The sequence below is a fragment of the Sparus aurata genome, chromosome 8 (assembly GCF_900880675.1).
Source record: "Sparus aurata chromosome 8, fSpaAur1.1, whole genome shotgun sequence".
NCBI classification, from domain to species: domain Eukaryota; kingdom Metazoa; phylum Chordata; class Actinopteri; order Spariformes; family Sparidae; genus Sparus; species Sparus aurata.
In genome coordinates this window covers 23,875,776-23,895,549 of record NC_044194.1, presented here as the reverse complement: position 1 = coordinate 23,895,549, position 19,774 = coordinate 23,875,776, and the positions used below count along the sequence as shown (strand labels likewise).

Genomic DNA, 19,774 nt, shown 5'->3' with positions numbered 1-19,774 from the left:
CTGCCAAGATGAATTTATATTATAGACACTGCAACAACTACTTATTGAAATGAAACTGGAAAAAGACTGTTCAGCAATTGCACACCATTTACTGGATATAACGATTAAAGGAACACTATGGCTTTGGTGAAGAAATGTATACTCAGAATTATAATATTAACAATTAAATTAATAAGGTAATAATACAAACTCTTTCCATATATAGTCAAGTTGTTCTCAAAGGAAAATAAGGTCCCCAGAACACAGTTTGAAGCTAGAAAGGTGGCAGGGTCTGCCAAATATAAACAAACTAAAACAGAATGAAAATCTGTTGTCCTTTTATGGCAGTTTGTTTAGGCATAAAAAAATCCTTCAATGAAGATCGTTCTTCTCTGATTAAAATGTCTTTCCAAAACTGTGTAATGCACCGTTAACATGAATAGTGGACAACCACCAGACATTGACCCGTGGTTCGAAGGGTACCAACACAAAGCAGAGCCATGATTTATCATCCTGCTTCTCATACAGGTTCGTGTTTCTGTGTGAAAGTGGTATCAGTGTCATGGCGGCTTTTCCACTCAAATCACCGAACACAGCTTGAGTTTCACCATCCACATGCTCAACACATTATCTGCCTTCTACGCCTCAATGTGAAAGGTTTTTCTCAAATATGTTAACTCAATCAGTCGTGCCACAAGGCTGAGTCAGTAATACTATCACAGACACGCATTAATGCATCTCACAGCCGTGGGATACAGTCTAACTGTGATGCCGTGATGGATTTAGAGGGGCTTTCACTATTAATTCAACTATGAAGCTCACATATTTCCTTCACACCAACTCATATACTGTATCACATGTTAATGAGATTGTGAGTCATGACAATGAATGTTTGATCTCTCTCTACTACGTTGATACCACGTGCTGCTACCTGGATGATGTTACAGCCTTGGCCTGCACTCCGGGTCTTTCTTTAACCCAATTATCCTCAGACAAATCTCATTCTGGGAGTCGCTCCTAGCAAAAGGCTGGAAGAGTGTTCTGAGATGGTATTGAACCAGCTAGTGTCGTAGGATAGAGTGGTGATTTACTTCTGATCAAGAATGGGGTGCACTGCAGATTTTAAAGGGCAATGGTGGTCAAAAATACAGAAATCAAAAGGAACAGTATTGAGTGATGTTTTTATGATCATGTCCCTTTTTCATATTTGACATTGACATGCGCACACAGGCACTGGTGTCAAGCTATCATAAGTGTTGAACAGCACAAGTAAAAAAAAAAATTGACATAGTCAGTCATACTCATGTCTGACAAATTACAGGCATCACTAAAATTCAGATTTTTGGAAACAACAACATCAGCTCTGCTAAAATAGGCAACAAGAATTGCAGATTAACCCTTAAATTGGAGTGAAAATATGAGTTATCTTGTAATCAGTCATGGCAAATGAGAATAGTGTGAATCCCAATGCGTGATTTAAAAATGTGAAAACATTGTTTTGCAAATGTTTAATGAGAACAGAAATTAATTCAGTGCATTTTTAAAACTTGGAGAAACACACCTTGGTGGGATATACTGAATGTAAACATATTTTTTGTTTGTTCACAAGAAAACTCTACAGGGAATATGTTCTTTCCACGGTGCAAAAAGTTGAGAAATTTCTGAGACATGTTTTTATGTTTGCTGCAATTCATAACAACCAGAATTTGTGAGTAGGTGTCTACTGGTAGTAGCTTGAGGGTCCAGAGCACACAGTCAGGTAAGTTGAAACCAACAGGCTGAGAGAAGGACAACATAATCACAAATGCAACAGACTGCTTTGTTACATTGTGTGCATTGGTCTGTCTTGGAGTTGTTTACAAGAACTTCTACCACCAGCAGTTATCAAATCCTGAAGCAGTGTCCTTGGCAATAATGCCAACAGCGAACAATGATGGGATTTCCTGATTGAGATTAGTGATGAGTCACGCATCCTCTGTTACCTCGCACGCATGTGGCCTTGTATGGTTGTTGGCAACAGGTAAGGGGCTCTACTGAGGTCAGATACCTAATTGATTCAGGTGAGTTTACAAACAAGTTCATTCTGACACACAATTGCACAATTTTGTAATACATTTCATTTAGCTCTTAAAAGGACATTGCTGAGTGACCTGACAAAACCCTAACGTGAAGACAGAAGCAACGTTGTGAACACTAGCGTGAACAAACAGCCAAACTATCCCTCTTGTTCCTCAACAGTCACTGACAGGTCAAGCTGCACGATGTCCAAGGATGTGAATAGATAGCAAAGAGGATTATGCTCTCTGTCACCGGCTGCCAGGCTGTTGAAATAAGAGTGTCATGCTGGGTGACCTGGCTGATTGGCATATTCCCAACCAGCACCTTGTCTGTCAGTTCCCCGTTTTGTAACTCTTACCTAATCAGAGGGCACACAGCTTGCGAGTCTGGATAACTAGAGATCTAGAAGCACTAAACTTGGCAAGAGTCAAACACAAACACGAGAACGGCAGTTAGATAAGGGACTGACGGAGAGGTCTCGAGTTAAATTACACTTATAATTGAGGTAAATTATAGGATGATTTAGTGCTTGAGTGTATAGTGGATCCATAATTGTATCTTGCAAAAGATGACAGAAGCATATTTCAAGTAAACTGACTATCAATTGTGGATTCTTACATATTACAGGGATCATAAAGACACATGCCTTCTCCTGTGGGAAAATCCATTAGCAACCTTCAGTTCAGAGGACAGAACCTTTGACTATCTGTCAGATTCAACACCCGTTAGTGCTTCTCCATTGAGAAGGCTGGGAAATGATCCAGAGCTCAATGAAAAGCCTTCTCATGGATCACATGAGCTGTGAGAGAGTGCGTGTGAGAAAAGTAAAGACAGAGATGAAAGTAAAGGGGCACTGCATTCAAGACATGATTAGAGTGCTTTCACCAGAAAAGCTACACGTAACATAACGCTTCAAAGAAGTGTGAAATAGTCTCTCCTTTTCCTTGCTAAATGCAACAAAGACTATGTACACCTCAAATTACAAGCAATAAAGGCTCCTTTACTAAAAGCTGTATTGTCTAACTGGTGTTGCTGATTTCATTTGCACAGCTTACTCCCCATCACAGTGAAGGAATCTCAGCTGGGGGGGGTTTCCAATTTGGTTTAAATTCATTAAAAAGATCCTCTGCATGGGTTTCCCCCTTTAAAGCACATACCATCTGTATTCTAACCACATGAGAAAGATGAAACAACCCAGGAGCGGAGAAACCGTGTCAGCCTTTGGGGAGTGGTGGGTTTCTTATTGCCATTGACATTAATCATGGTCTAGAGGTGGCAGTTGTATACCCTGTGGGGCCCTGTGTGCTGGTGCTTAGCTTAGATCCGAGTGCCTTGTCAGTATGACACAGACGCAAAATTAAGGTACGCAGGAGAAAGTCTGACAAGCTCTTAGCTGATTTTTTATTTTTTTTTGGTTAAGATAAGCTTCGACCAAGTTACATAAATATTTGATCCTGTTTTGTAAATGTCGAAAGAACAGTGGAACATTTTGGGGAATTAAAATAATTTATTTTGAGATAAGCAAATCAATGTTTGTTCATTGAGTACTGAGCTGAACTTAGGAAGACTGAGCGGACTAGAAACGGGGGGGAAACAGCTAGCCTGGCTATGTACAACGACAAAAACCTATCTTATTTACACAGACTATCTTGTTTGTTTAGCCTGCACATGAACAGAAATGTAGAAAACAACAATTTGTGGTTTTAGGCGTTACATGTTTAAGCTTACAGTTTATCCGTCTGTCAGCACATCTAAGCAGTTGCTTTGGCTATAGCACAGTTTTCCACATACAGTTAATGAGCACAGGTTTTAGTTGGAACAAAAAGGTAAAATTGCACCAAACCTGGCAACCTCATGATGACAAAAAGACGCAAGAGGAGGCTAATCAGGCTAACCTGATTAACACCTGGTGTGGGCATCATTTAAGTCTTAAATGCACGACAGGCCACAGCGCTACTCAAAACACGGGTGTTACTGATAACATTAACGATAACTCTATCCTGTTCAAGTGTCCCAGTAATTTGTGACAGTGTGAGACAGCATGAGCAATACCAGAACCCCGAAACTGGAGCAGCTAAATGGAGCTCTGCAGTAATACGTTTTATTACATCTGTGCTTTTCCTACCATGAAATGTCAAACTGTTTTCTGTAAGAATGCATGTTAAATAAACACTATCCAGCACAAGCTTTGCCTGTGGAAAAGTTCTAAACTGCCCCTGGAAATTCACCTCGTAGCTGCAGCCACAGAACGTGACTTCCATAAATAAAACAGGGCAGAGTAAAACAAAGAGCTGGTTGTATGAATAATGAAAACTGAATACATGTGATAAGATCTATCCAAGCGTAAGGACAGTAAGAAAGCGAGGTCCACTCCTTGACTCTAGTATTCAAACAAAAAAGCCTAAAAAATGGCGTTTTCTAAAAGAAGTTTGCAGCTGTTTAAAGAAGTGACCACAATGCAGCACTGAAGAAACAAATGCACATGCCAAACTGCAAACAGGTCAACCAGAGGATGTTGACGGAGACAACAGGGCTACTCTGGGGTCTTCCTCTGCTGTTACACTTCGCAGCAGGAGACTTAAACATACAAGGAAATAAAAACACGGGTCTTTGATGTGCTAGAAGGATGACAACAGTACAGCTGTCTCGTCAAAGCTGTGAGGGAGCCCACGTAACATAGGAGACTTCTCTGTTGTTTGTGCCTCGTTACTGAAGCTCTGCTGAGATCAAAGGCTCAGGGAAGCTTTAATTAGAGGGCGAGTGGTGTCTCGGGTCTCCTATGAACCAGGACCTCCCACCAGTCTGCCGTTTGTCTGCACAATGTCACCTGATACACTGAAAAAATGCATTGCAAACTTTAGGGGAAGAACCCTGCAGACTGTGAGGACTTGGTGTGTATTCAGCGTTACAGTCTGAAATGTAAATCAGCATTGGAGGTAGTCTATCAATATGATCATTAAACTGTTGAGTCAGTGGAGGCAACGAGAGTAACATCTGAAAAATGACTCCGTTTCACATCTGGCCTCATTAGCAGAACCATAAGCCTTTAAACACTATCAAAAGGAAATGACTGCTGCAGCTTCCTGTTTGTGTACTAGGGGGTTTGGGTGAGCATTAGAAGACCACGCCCCTACACAATCAGATGAAACCACAACCATTAAGAGATGTAAATTGGTCTGAGAATGAGTAAAAGACTCCCGCTTTTACTTTTAGTAAAATCCAGGGTTTAAAGTGAAGCGGCGCAAAAAGAGAACGAAAAAGAGGAAAATCAGGGATACAAAAAGTTGCACAAGCTAAACGGACACAAAGGCCTCCGCTGAAGAAAAAGCCACTTTGTAATTTAGGCCTGTGGTGAGTTCATGTGTCTCCTGCAGCATAGGAGCTCATAATCTTCTAGGGAGTTGTCGTCTTTGTGGTGGAAAAGGCAGCAGAGGCCCGGTTTCAGCCATAAAGCCGCAGTCTTCTGACGGGAGAGTGAAGGCATACTGATCTGAAACTGTGGTAACCAAGGTTCCTGTGCTCTAATTCTCAAAACTATACCACAGGAGCCCAACAGAGTTTCATCCCATCAAACGTAAAGCTGAATATATACTGTACATATCCTTCATGCATATCATGCAACTAAATATACTTTGTTGTCAAATGAATGGGTTAATTGAAAGTGAAAGACTGTTTGAATAACATGAGTGACTGGAGACTCTGCCCGATCTGACCGCTGAAAAAAATCTGGATCCCGTTAGTGGTGAGTTCAAACTCCTGTTTTTGATGATCAAAGAAGAGTTACATCTAACCCCTCCTAGCAGAGGTCAAACATCAGAACAGTAGAAAGAAAAAAAGGCTGAAGGAGTCAAAACGTGACTTCAGGAACACACAGACTCGGGGAAATGTTAACAACAGTAGGCTTCACTGACTGTGTATAAAACTGCCTTCACTAATGAAAATGAATTTTGGTTATAATCCTACACATTAAAGAAAGAGAACACAAGAGTGTTTTAATATGTATACAGAGTTTATATATGATAGACTTTTCTGTGTATAAACATGACCTGGACCTGAATTATTATGCACCATTTTATAGGTGGAATAAAACAGTCTTGTAATGTGTATTTGTATTGCAGTTATTTCTGGTATAATATATTGCCCAACAAATGCGTTGCATCATCTCTGACCACTAATCACCTTTATTTTCGGCCGTAATGGGAAATGACTTTGCAACCTCAAAGACTGCATCACACCAACTGCTACATTACATAACCTACACTGTGGTTTTGGTGGCCATAAGAAAGAATCGCCATTGAAACACTTCCATTGCAGAATACAGTTGTTCTATTTAATGAATGAAATGTGGGTAACGTGTGTGTTAACGCCGTCCTCAGAGGCACCCTGACAATCACATTTAGCTTTACTGAGATCCCAGCATGCATGCATTTTCCAGTCTCACCTTCTTCAGTAGTCTCGTAGAGTCTTCACTGATCTGCATGAACCTCATGATGACGTTGTTGAGGTAGATGTCGCTCAGTGTGGCGTGGTCCTTGCTCTCCCTCCTCACCTGGTTCAGCAGCAGGTACCAACAGTTGACTGGGGACAGCAGGTTCTGGTCTTTCCTACATAAACCAGGGATAGAGGAAGGTGTCAGATCAGTTGTCAAAGATCCGTGTGGAAAATTTATATTCTGATTCCTCATTTATTTTCATGTTACTAATGAAAATGAGAAAGAAAAAGACTCAGTGTGTACGACAGAAAAGGGAACATAAAGGTTTTTAAAATGACCCATGATTTCCTTTGACACACTGTCCACATTTATACAGAAGAATAAACATGATCACAGACTTTAAACCCAGTCCACAGTTATGCAGTGTTACCCCCATGTGTTTAAGGTTTGCGTCAGCGCATTTAAACATCCCCTGCGTATTTGTATCCATGTTAATGTCTCAGCCCTAATTTTTTTAGACAATATCTGTCAGTTTCACAAGGAGACTGTGGCAGTTCCTCCACTAGCAGGATGACTACAAACATATCAAGTGCACTAGAGCCAATTATAGAAGCAGAAGAGAGATGCGTCACAGGCCTCCCTTGGTGTTAAATGTCCCATATACTGCTGGTTCTGGACCAAAAAAGCTCTCCGTATATTACATGGCCACCGCAGTTAGGTTAGAAGTACTTTGTATTAGTGACATTTCTGGGCCAGAGCTCTTGCAATGCTATAAGCCAAAACAACTTCCTACAACCAGGGAAGAGTGTTTCACAGGCTTTAAATACGCTGAGTGGAATGAATTGGAAGTGGAGAAGCTACGGATGCATTTTAAGTAAGGTTGAAAAGTAGAAATATGTATGAGTTGTGACAGCAGAAGACAGACAAGCAAGGGAAGCGTGATCGCAGCAATGAGGGATGATTGAGTTCTGAGGCCAAAAGAGCTCAGGAGTAACATAGTGGAGCCTGAGAGCTGTTTCCTGTGCTGTGTGCTGGCTGCTTCCAAGCTAACTGTAGGACATTGTCCAGGCCAGAGCAAGCTGAGGCCCAGTGTAAGCACAGGCCTACATGCTGACTTCCTCTGGGTTAATCTATAACATTCCTCCTGACTGCTAAGAACAGCATAGAATATGAGCGTGTGTGTTTGGGAGAGGTTTAATGGTTGGGTCTGGGGTCAAGCCTTGCAGGAACCATATGGAAACTCGCCTCTGCTCTCCTCAAACAACTCTAGTTTGTGGAGACAGGCAGCACTTGTCAACACAACAGGTGAAACTCTGCACTTGGCGAGTGACCCTGTCCTGAACTAGCCTTGAGCCCGGCGCAACATCTGCTGTAGGAGCAAAAAACGAAGCATTTCCCCAAATGAATAACTGATACACACATTCCAACCAGCTGATATTTTCCCTGAGAATCTGCAAAAACAGGATGCAAACTGCATTTGATGAAGGCAGAGCCAAACATGCCGACATGAATAACATCTGAGAGTGTTTTTCAAAGACGCCGAGAAATCGGTGAATGAAAAAAATATATTTGAGTTAAAAACTGAGTGATGTGCTGGTGCCACATGCCCAGGCTACAGGACACGTGCAAAAGGTGTGGAAGGTTAGAAAAAGAGAAAATAATTGAGGCAGCCCCAGAGCTTTAGAAGCGAGACTGCTGGACAGCATCACACAGGGACATGCTGTCATAGAGTAATTACCATAAATCCTCTCTGCATTACGTATCAGCAGAGTGCAGTATTTCCATTCTACAGCACAGAATCTAGAATTGTGAAGGCAGTACGTGTGTATGTGTTTATTAATTCATGCTGACTTTTGCATGTGCTGATGCGTAATGGCCAGATGTTCCCTGACATGGAGCCGAACATGGGACTTCGTACATCTCTGCAGAACTGCATAAAATAATCATCAACTTTAGATTTCCTATCTCTGACCATTGTGTCCAGGTAGTGCCAAAATTAAGTTAATTTGATTGGAGATGCAAAACAACTTAAGCCTATTTACAGGATTAGCCAGAATTTTTGGTCAGGACTTGAATTGCCAGACCTGCTCTGCTCTTTGCTTTATTCCCACCTTATTGCTCAAAGCACAGCCCTCACTGTGAACAATTTAACCTAATTCAGCATCAGTACATGCACAGGTCTTGAGTATGCTGCTCAATAGGCAACAAAAGCAGCGCTCATCTTTCACATTAGGTTAATTTTTTCAAATGAATGGCTACTTCAAACATAGGATGACCCAGAACTCTTAAGAAGTGTTTCTAAGAATTACTTACTAATTTACTTTTCAAAGTACCTTGTGTCTTTGTTAATGGGCAGACAAACTACATCCAACTGGAATGCCTGAACGAGAAAACAAGGGGGCTGCTAACATCAGCCGTGATGACAAAATAACTTCTCGGAGTTGCTTACCCTACATAATGGCAGGAAAACTCTCAATGTCATCATTTCCCCCCTAAGCCTGGGCAGGAACTGGGTCAGACAGACTCACAGACAGATAGACAGCCCCCTGAGGGTCTGACACACAGGTATGAAAGGGGAAACTAATGTCCAGGACAGGCAGGAAGGGACAAAAGTGAATTAGCAACTAACAGCCTATCAACTTACTTTCGTATCAGAATATCTGTGTGCTGCACACTATTCCCGCAGTTAAAATCCAGGAGTCACCGAGTCAACGTCAACATGCTTGCAGTCTCATACAGTAGCAGGGTGCTGACAATGATGGATAATTACCACTTGAGTATGCAGGGCATTGAAACAGGAGCCCTTATCAGCTTCAGAGGCAATAGGTCCTCCAGCTCCGTACTGATAAAATCTTTCATTAAAGAACTGCCGCCTTCATAGCTGCAGCATAGTGACTGGCATTGACCTGTTATGTAAGCGTGTCGCTGCTACCAAAAGAAAGTGATCACTGAAAGTTCAATCTGGAGCAGGCCTATTATGTAAAGTTAAACACGGTGCAAAAACTAATGAATAATTCCAGTTTCATCTTATTCAGTAAATGAGTGCATAGACTAATAATAGTGTCAAACTTGTGTCAAATGAGAATGTCGTCAACAGGTAGCTCCTCTTTGGCACAGCTGAATGATCTACTGAAAGTAATGCCTTGCAGCACATACAGTATGCAGTGGCAGCATGCTGTATACCTTCTTTTTATTCTAACAGACAAAGCGAGGAAGTCCCTTAACCAGAAACGTAATTCTGGATAAAGCACCCTTTTTAAAAATGATCCCAGCTGTGGCATTGGTTTTATAAATAATTCAATGATCCCTCTGGTAACCATCTCTGAGTCCCTCCCTGAACAAACTTTGCATAATACCGTATCTCGTTTGTGCATGTGCGTTTGTGCGAGTGTGTGTTTAAGAAAGATCGGGGGCGATAGAGGAGAATGTTAGCTCTTATTTGTTCATTTGTGTGTGTGTGTGTGTGTGTGCGTGCGTGCATGTGTGCGTTCTTCAAACAGGCACAGAGGCACAAATGGACTGGGCAGGCAGGACTCAATGTCTCTTCCACAGACTGTTGCTGTGGGCAGGACACCGGGATGTGGGTCTGTTGTTTTGTTTTCTCACAGGAAGGAAAAAAAGGAAAAAGGAAGACTCCAGTGGACCTTTTTCCTTATAGTCATTAATGGCCATTTAATGTCTAAACCCACAGATGCATCTCATACAATCACTAGCGGCTGCAGTCTTTTCTGCTGCTGACATCCTGGAAGCTAAAAGCAACTAATGTTTTCAAGAAGCCATTATGAAACAGCTCACAGAGACGTGTTGCTCTTTTGACCAACATTGTGTCAAACAGCGTGCATTCTGTAGAGTTAGCTAACTTGATTTTATACATCAATTATCAAATTTAACTAGAAAACTTTGCTGTTTTTTCCATTACTGTGTGTTGCATTCAAAGTTTCCTGATGTAAATGAAGAGGAAGAACTAAACTTGCAGAAGTTCTCTTCATATGTAATTCTGGACCAAGAAAACAATGTTTGATTAAAGTATTATTGTAGCCAATGTAGCGTTACACAATCTGGACAGTTGACCATCGCTCTAAATGGAAATCCTTGTTAATCTAATTGTTCCTCTTTAAAGTGTTTTGGTTGTGTGTCATGATGAATGTTTCTAAAAGGTGCCATAGTTCCAGTCACCCAAATCTTAAAGTCATATGTCTTTAAAAACATCCATCTTTACTTTAGAGTTGACATCATCAGTCTTCCACTGCTGTCTTGCCACCAGTTTTGTCAGACTGAGAAACAGATGTACAGCTCGACACAGGGCACGTTCCCTGGAGCAAGATGCATTCCTCTCCAGCAAGGAGCTGGTGCAATACTTTCACAGGTGACACAAAGTCTGTGCTTCCTGTTGAACACTAACTTTATTTCACTCCCATAGAGAATTCAGGACTGAATCCCTTTTGTGCTCAAACTTTTTCCTCACTCAGAGAAACCTGAGACAAGCAGATTTAGACCTTGGTAGGATATAACACATTTGTGCTTCAAGACACCTAGATCCGATGCCTAGTAGGGATAGCAGCAGCTTGGTCATGAATACCAACAAACACAATACATGGCTATGTTTGCAGCTTGTTAGGAAGCCAGTGGGGGATCATGTCTGTGTTGCTTCAATGGCAACACGGCCTGTACAGAGTGGGTTGAACCGTGGAGATAAAGCATCTAATGCTGTAACTAAATACTACTTTTAGAGCCCACCAATTGGTCGATCTATAATTACGTTCATTGTCATAAAGGTTGTTTCAGTGTTTCCCAAATCCAAAGAGGACGTCCTCAAATGTCTCGTTTTGTCCACAACCCGAACGTTCTTAGATTTCTGTTGAAGGTGAAGAAACTAAAAAATATTCACATTTAAGAAGCTGGAATCGGTGAATCTAAAAACGTTTTTCATATAATTTGCCCAAACCAATTAGTAGACTGTAAAAATATAGGAAAAATAAGGTGCGGTCTAATAGCATCAACCTTTACCTGTGTTTTCCAGTGTTGGTGAAGATTATTAGTGGCAGCAGAAACATTACCTCCACGTGTTTAGAGAGGATGCATGTAACTGCATACAGTGGAGCTGGTAAACTGTCTTCCAAACAACCCAAACATGTCAGACATAGTGTACATAGTGTACATTAATTCACTGTTGACTGTTTTTTTTACAAATTGTCAACATGTCTCAACATCAGCTATGTACACCTGATAGCCAGTGGCCCCCTGTTGAATGCTGCTTGTCTGAACTAATTACAATCAGATTTAGCTGCTCATTTTAAAGCAACTTAAGCATTTTGCAGCTCTGCCAAGCTAACCTGTCATATGAATGGTGGCTTAAGGCTACATACAGAATAAAAACACCACAGACAAGCCTGTCCAATGAAAACAACCTAAAGAATATGGAAACACAGAAGGCTTACTGTACGCGTGTTGTTTATGTGGATACAAAAATATAGGCCACATGATTTAAAACCCACAGGAAAGTTTTTAATGTTATTCATACGTCTTGTATTTACTTAAGAAATGTGCTCATGGCACTTGCCAAATGTTTAACCTGTGAATGAAGTGACCAGACTGCACATCACACGATGAAAACCACAGAGCGCCATACCAGACTCCCTCCACCAGTCACACACATGGGCACACACAGCTGCTAGAGCCATCGGAGCTGCAGACAGAGAGCGGGGGCTATTTGCGGACGGCGAGGACAAATATACGTTTTATTTTCGTTCCCACCACAAGTTCAAACAATATGCTAATGTCTGCTTTTTCCATGAGGAGACTCCTACAGTGTAATAAGGCCAAAGTCTACAGCATGCTTAACTGTCTCAAAAAGTCTCCACGTCAAACTGTGAGATGGAGACAGAAAAAGGTGACGGACATAAACATCTTCTGAACAGTTTTATAAAGACTCTCATTTCATATGATCCTTTTTCCTTATGTACCCTCCACAGCAAGATTAACTCTCTGTTTGCTCTATAAAGACTGGATGAAATTCAAGGTTTAGTTTCTTCTTTTTTACTCCTCCAAGTTACAGTCACACTGCTCTCTCAGAGAGAGTGTACAAGTAGGCCCAGGTATTGAGACTAATTACCCTTTAAGTATTGTGAAGTGACTGTTTGAATTCATTGTCTCGTTTATTAAATCTTTCACAAACTTAAAAGTTAAACTTAGTTTTAGACTTAAACCCTCAGAGGTGTGGCACATTTGTTGAAAAACAAGAGGTTTTAGAGAACTATGTTTTCTAGCATTAAATGAACCCAGAAAACATTAACAAACTGAACCCAAATAAACAACAGGAGTCTCTTTACTTGTACTGCTGGTGGTCCTTGGTGCTGCGTGTCTTTGCCATGAAACGTTCGGCCAGTTTCTCCAGGTTTCTGGAATACTCCATCTCGATTTCAGCCTTCTTCCTGAAGAAGTCCTGGAGGTCCTGCAGCAGCTGGACCCTCATCTCTGTCTGTTGGTCCAGGCATTTCTGCTGCTCCACCAGCTGCGCCCGAATCTCTGAGAAGACACGAGAAGAGAGCAAACAGATAAGGATGGAGCAGGAACCTGAAGACTGAGCTTTAAAAATTCTAGAAATGTGGAATATCAGAGCAACACAAACTCTCGGTTTACATAGTAGACACTGTGTCCAACTCTATGGCATTTGTTTCACAAGGACTCCATATTTGACCAAGCAGTGTTACTATAGTGTAGAGACCATAACAAACAGCCAGACAACCGGACAAAAGACATGGGTTTCATGTTTTTTAGTTTGGCCAAAGTTCAAAAGGTTTACCTCTTAAAACCGTTCGACATGACAGTAGATCTTGCCATTTGAAAAAAATAATTTTCAAATCTTAATATAAAAAGAAATACACAAACAACTTTGAAGGTGCAGAACTCAGAGATACAAATCAGCATGCCAACATTATACATCTAAAAATCGATCAGTTTTAAAAGGAAAAAGAACAGGTGAGTATTATAGTGCAGCACATGTACACATCCACTACAGAACAGCCCAATGCAGCTTATTATCCTTTAGTTAAGGGACATCTTGTAGAGATGTGAGGTTGGCAAAACTGGTCTCAGGTGTTTCATTAAGGCTGAAAATAACTCCAGGATGAATGGAACCTGATCCCCAACAGAGCAAGACTTACAGCACAGAACAGGCCAAACACACACACAAGCACATGCACTATGACTGAAAACCCAGGGCACTTAAGAAAGCAGAGGGGCGACAGCAGGCCTCACTTAAACAAGTTGTATGCAAAGGTAAATTACCCTCTGAGGTGCCTTCTGAGGATTCATGCCTGTCAGTGCAGCCCTCATTTAAATTTTACATTCTTAACAAGACAACTGGGATCTAACACACACACACACACACACACACACACACACACACACACACACACACACACACACACACACACACACACACACACACACACACACACACACACACACACACACACACACACACACACACACACAAATTGTTTCCTCTGTGTGTCCTCTCTGGCCAGGGCCATGTATAATGGATTTCTCCTAATGGAAGGCAGCCTGGGCCACACATCTTCAGCGGAGGAAACAGATTAATGAGGTGATTTAGAGCCATGTGGACAACAATGGAGAGGGGCACGGAGTGATCCCTCATAATAAAAGACTAACAAAGGCTGCGACATGCCTTCACAAATTATTTGTACAGCTCACTGGACTGGGCATCATTATAAAAGGTAACAGCATGCAAGGTCTTATTGGCCGTTTCTTGGCAGAACAACAAAATACGGGAAATAACAGTCATAAGATCAGCTGAACAAGGCGCAGATAATTGTTTTAGGGCAAAGTTCGATGTGCATCATGTTGTCCCTGCTTACAGTTAATTCGGTAACGATAATGAAAACATGAATATATAAAAGGTCAAGTACTCCACAGAGGGTATTAAATAAATCATAAACCTTTAATAAATCATATCACAAAACTTGAAGAGGCACGATGATTGTGATACTACATGATTACACACAAATAAAAAAAATCAACAGTGTTTATTAATATATGACTCAAGTCTGGGTTGAAATAAACACACTTATATAACAGAAAAAGTAGACTGTGCACCCTGAGACACAGAGATACTTTATACTGCAGCTCTAATGAATTATAAATCTGCGTCAGTCTGATCTGTGCTGTCTGGATCACTTGTTGATCAGAAACCATGATCTTCCCACCATGAGGTATGCTGTGTTTTCTTTACTCCCAAGTTAATGTCAGCAATTGTCAAATTTGTTTTGCCGTTTTCTTGATAAAAGCATGAATACAAAGTGTTACCGAAGACATATTTTGGAACATACGACTACATTTCATGCTCAAGTTGAGTGGTGATAAAAAAAGTTAGCCAATATGAATACGTTCTACTCATAAAATCAGTGTGTATTGCACAGTGTTATAGTTCTTTTTCCACTGCTCCTTATGGCAGGTGTTGCATTTCAGCCCAGTTTCACAGTCCTGATTAGCAGCTCTGCCATGAGTACCAGCTTTCTGAATGCATCAGTTTTGCTTTTTGTGAGTAAACACTTCCTGTAAGGCGTCCACTCAGACCCTGGCAGGAGGTTCGACTGGTTACTTGGCCACAGAAACAACCACCAAATTAATTTATGTGGCAAATAGGCTGTAATTTGGGGTGCTTGCTTGTTTTTTTACTCCTCTGATGATTTCACAAGACCTGTGTCATTGCTGACAAATACACTTTCCAGCTTATTGTGAAGCAGTGGTTAATGCCACTTTAAAAAAAAAAAAATCCTTGTTAATGTGGAGTTGCTCGTTTAATTGTCTACATCCCCGTTTGTAGAAATATCACTCTGGACACCTAATGAGTTGTGAAGATAAAAGGAAAAATATTCTCTTTATTTCCAAGACAAGCTCAGCTGTTGTAGTCACTTGATCTAGAGACCAAAGTAAACCAGAGCGAGGGGACCTTCAAAATGCTTAGCCAAGATACTAAATCTGCCCAACCTGTGGCTTAATGAATACACTCATAAATATGGAAGTAAAATGGACTAAAACAAAGAAACGTATTTGATGAGACAATTAGACAGGAACAAATATTGTTGCAAAGAAGCCAAAAGATCGCTAAGAGCATTTAAGGTACACAATCAATAGCTCAGTAAGTCAAGCTACTTAATGGCCAATCAACTACTGACTCAATTAGAAAGCTTCCAGTCAGAGAGTGAAAGCAGCACAATTCTGTATGTGTGTGTGTGTGCATTTGTCCTGAATGCGATAATCAAATTACTAAAAGGCTTCGCTCCATTCATCAGCATTGAATCTTCTCACAAACTTGATAAATGAATTAAAAAAAATAAAAAAAATAATTTACATCAAGTTGATTAGTAACTGTTGATTATTCTTTTTGCATTTTCAAGTAGCATATCTTCCTTCAGGCACTCACAAGGAAATAAACCACTTAGACAGAGACAGACGCGGCACAAGGGAGGTGTTTCAGCTATACTAAATCTGAATGAATGCTTATCACAGCAGCTACTCTAGAAAAGTGAACCACAAACATCATTAACATTGATGATGGGCTTTTTCAACAGCAGAGGAGAGGTTTGTATGTTTGACTGCAATAAAAAACTCAAAACTTCAACGTAAAGAGCAACAGGCCATCGACAAAACTGGGAGACCACCAATGAGCACTAAGGAAGAAGTTGGTCTTAAATGTGACTGCATTAAAGTCCACCAGGCCTTTTTGATGAATGGGTAAACCTTGCAATTGCTTCCATCTCCAGAGGATGTGGGGATTAAGACAAAGCTACCATGGCACTGACACAAAGGAGTGTACTGGATCATTTAACACAATTACATTCATGACTGCACAGGGAAACTCATTAAATCATTCATTTTCCGAGTCAAACATTGGCCATTGAAGTTGTAGTACCAAGTTGAAGTATAGAGGAATTCATGTTTAAAGGCAAGCGCCTGTCAGAGGAAATTACAGGTTTGGCACTTCGTGAAACTAGGACGCGCTGCAAAACCTCACTCTCTCATTTTAGGAAAAGAAAAGAAGAAGAAAGAAGAAGAAGAAGAAGAAGAAGAAGAAGAAGAAGAAGAAGAAGAAGAAGAAGAGAAGAAAAGAAGAAGAATAAGAAGAAGAAGAAGAAGAAGAAGAAGAAGAAAAGAAGAAGAAGAAGAAGAAGAAGAAGAAGAAGAAGGGGAAGAAGAAGAAGAAGAAGAAAGAAGAAGAGAAGAAGAAGAGAAGAAGAAGAAGAAGAAGAAGAAGAAGAGAAGAAGAAGAAGAAGAAGAAAAGAAGAAGAAGAAAGAAGAAGAAGAAGAAGAATAAGAAGAATAAGAGAAGAAGAGAATAGAATAAGAGAAGAGAAGAAGAAGAAGAAGAAGAAGAAGAAGAAGAAGAAGAAGAAACAAAACAGGTTCATGACCACAGAAAGGCAGATATATTTGAGAATGGATCCATTTTTCTTTTTTGGTTTTCAACCCGAAATCAGTGTTTTTTATTACTGCTTTCCATGTGCATGAACCTGCATGTTGAGAAGACAACAATCTGTCAGCTACATCTGTCTGATATAGGATATTGACTTTACATCAGCACTCAACACAGCTCATGTAATTTATCCTTTTGTTACAGTTGTCAGATACATGTGCAAACATAACATATTTTTAAATCAATGGTTACATTACAGCTACTAAGGAACCCATGACCATCTTGATTATCAGATAGCATTTATTATCTAAATGCAAAAACAGAGTAACACTAGAATTGTATGTGTATGTCACAGAGGGTTGCAGAGGATCTGATTCAGATGCCTCCCAAATGTCAACAGGTTGTTGTAGAGGAAATCCATATAAAGCCAGCTGAATGGTTGAACCACCTCCTTGTGGAAGGTGAGGTTGATAAGGAGAAGAAAATGAGTTACTGTATGAGTGTTACTGTACATTAAAGTAAAAGAAGAGCTATGCAAATATCTCCAGGAGGAGCATGTTTAAGCTATAACTGAGGCAAATCAGTTGCTGCTCTCACCAGGTGATGGATGTTATACACAAAATTGCCAACAAAAGATTGAGACAAACTGAAACTAATATAAAATTAATCATAAAACAATTTTCAAAAAATGTTGTTTACCCGGCTTTGTGTTGACATTACCTTAGATTATTACATAAGAGAGGTTATCACATTCTATTGGCAAATATTTGAAAAGGATAACCTTTTTCACTTGGTTGTTTAAGGACCGCCAAACAGCTTCTTTTGATCATACCGATGCTTGATATGGATCCACTCCTGCAGGCATCATTAGCCGTCTGACTGGTTTCTTACGAAACTAATCATGACCAGCAAGACTGGCACATGCAACCACCGTTTTTTTTTTCCAAGTTAGATCCATCTTACTGTTGAGGCAAGTCTTCCTCTATTACATGGCGCATTCCTCTGGTTCTGAGGTCATCTGTATGGTAAACACGTGTGGAGGCCTCGGTGCCGAGGGATTTGGGTGTGGGTAAAGTGTAAGGGGGGGCATCAAAGCCCTCTGTGATCCCTTTCAAACTGGGGAGCTGAGGGGAGATGAGAGCACCTGTGCACAGTGTTGAGAAATAACACAACAGCATACAGGAAAGAAACAAGGGTGTAATGTTGCAGAAAGATAATAACTGACCGTCACTCTGTTTCTCTCTCAAGCAAGCACAGGCTTTTATATGCATATCCAGATACATTTTATAAATGAATGGATAGTGGCTTGCAGAATTAAAACAGGGCCTATAAAGTTGTCAGCAACAATTCCAGCTGACTGAAGGACATCCAGTCAATGTGGCCCCGAATGCACATGATGATATGGACAATGAGAGAGCGCTGTTTGGTCTTTGTGGCAATCAGTTTGGGCCAAAGCCCTTTTGTTTCTGTACTGGATGTTATCCAAGTGTTCCTTTGGAGGCCACATCACATACTTCCCATAACCCCATTCATGGCGACAAATATGTCCAAAGTTGCAGTTCAGAATGGCTTCTGATTTGCCAGATAGGCCTGTTCTATTGTGAAAGAAACTGCCTTGTAAGCAGGATGGGTACTGACCCACACTGTTGACCCCCAGAGAGAAACGGGGCTTCGGTAAAAACAACTCACCCACTGTCAGAGGGCCACAGAGATACGTTCTTTCTTTCTCCCTTGAACCAAACAACATGCTCTCTCCTGATGCTCTCAATTAACCTTGCTATGAATCAATCTGTCTAAAATGTTACTTTGCAGAGTGCAGCAGCATATTCCTCAGACTACAAACTCTAAGAGTTTCTGCAGTTGCTCCTAGTTGATTACAGTCTCCACCAACAGCTATCTGGGGCATGGCGTACCACATCAGTCCCAGTGCTGCATTTCCACATACAGAGTGGTTCATCAGCAGCACCTGAAATAGCAGCTAAGGGCCTGGGGAGGAGGGTGCCCAGCCCTACCATCTGCTTCAGATCTAGGGTTTGGGACTAGGGGAGTTGTCCATGCTTTTTCTGGAGGCTGGAAACAAGATGGGATAAATACCATCAAAGGTAATTACGAAATGGTCGATCAGTTTTTTCAAACGGAGCAGAAGCTTTCAATTACAGCTGGAGTGGGATCACATGCCACAAAAAGCGGAGCATCTACAGTTCATCTTCTTCTGACATTTTCTTGACTATTTTGATGTTCCAACAAAGATCTTCTGCCATATTTAATCACAGCGGAGCTATCATTCATGTTCTTGCTTCTTTGATAAATGTATACCATGTGGCAAAAATTATACAGAAAGTAGTTTAATTCAAGCAATTATATGGGTAAAAGACGAGCATGCCTACCACGTTGTTAAATTAGTGTGACTAGCTATGCAGTGAGTTGGTTTTTATGCTGAGTCTTGCGGTAAACAAGGATCTGTTGTGATCGGGTTTACCTCCTTATGTCTATGCTCATTTTGTTAGTTCAAACAATGGACTATACTCTCTCATTTGCATTCCTGCCTGAGTGGAATGCCCTCTTTTATTAATCATAAATGCACCAGCTGAACAGAAGATATTGGCTTTGAATAAACAATTCAAACCATGTAACACAGCCATGTTTAGATGAGATATTAAAAAAAGGAGTCACAAGGGAAGGATCATAGATATGAATGTGGTAAAGTTGGACACGTGGGCACATACCTGTGCCAATAAAGCTACCAGCACAACCCCTGCAGTCGCTGAGTTCAAGAGATTCCATCTGATGAAAACTGATGCGGCTCATTCTCTTTTGGTTGGATGTAATATACACTACTGTGAGCACTCTGAACCTCTTGGCCATC

The 19,774-nt window shown here is 40.8% G+C and overlaps 1 protein-coding gene across 5 annotated transcripts in view; it reads right to left on the bottom strand.

The window, feature by feature from the left end:
* The window catches only part of srgap1a (SLIT-ROBO Rho GTPase activating protein 1a), an 83,166-nt gene that overhangs the window by 40,346 nt on the left and 23,046 nt on the right, over positions 1–19,774 (bottom strand). For all 5 annotated transcript variants that reach the window (XM_030425828.1, XM_030425829.1, XM_030425831.1 and 2 more), the window contains exons 2-3: positions 12,799–12,994; positions 6,479–6,641 (exon numbers count right to left, since the gene is read on the bottom strand). In XM_030425828.1, coding sequence (XP_030281688.1) covers positions 6,479–6,641; positions 12,799–12,994 — 359 coding nt within the window. The remainder of the gene's footprint in view (positions 1–6,478; positions 6,642–12,798; positions 12,995–19,774) is intronic.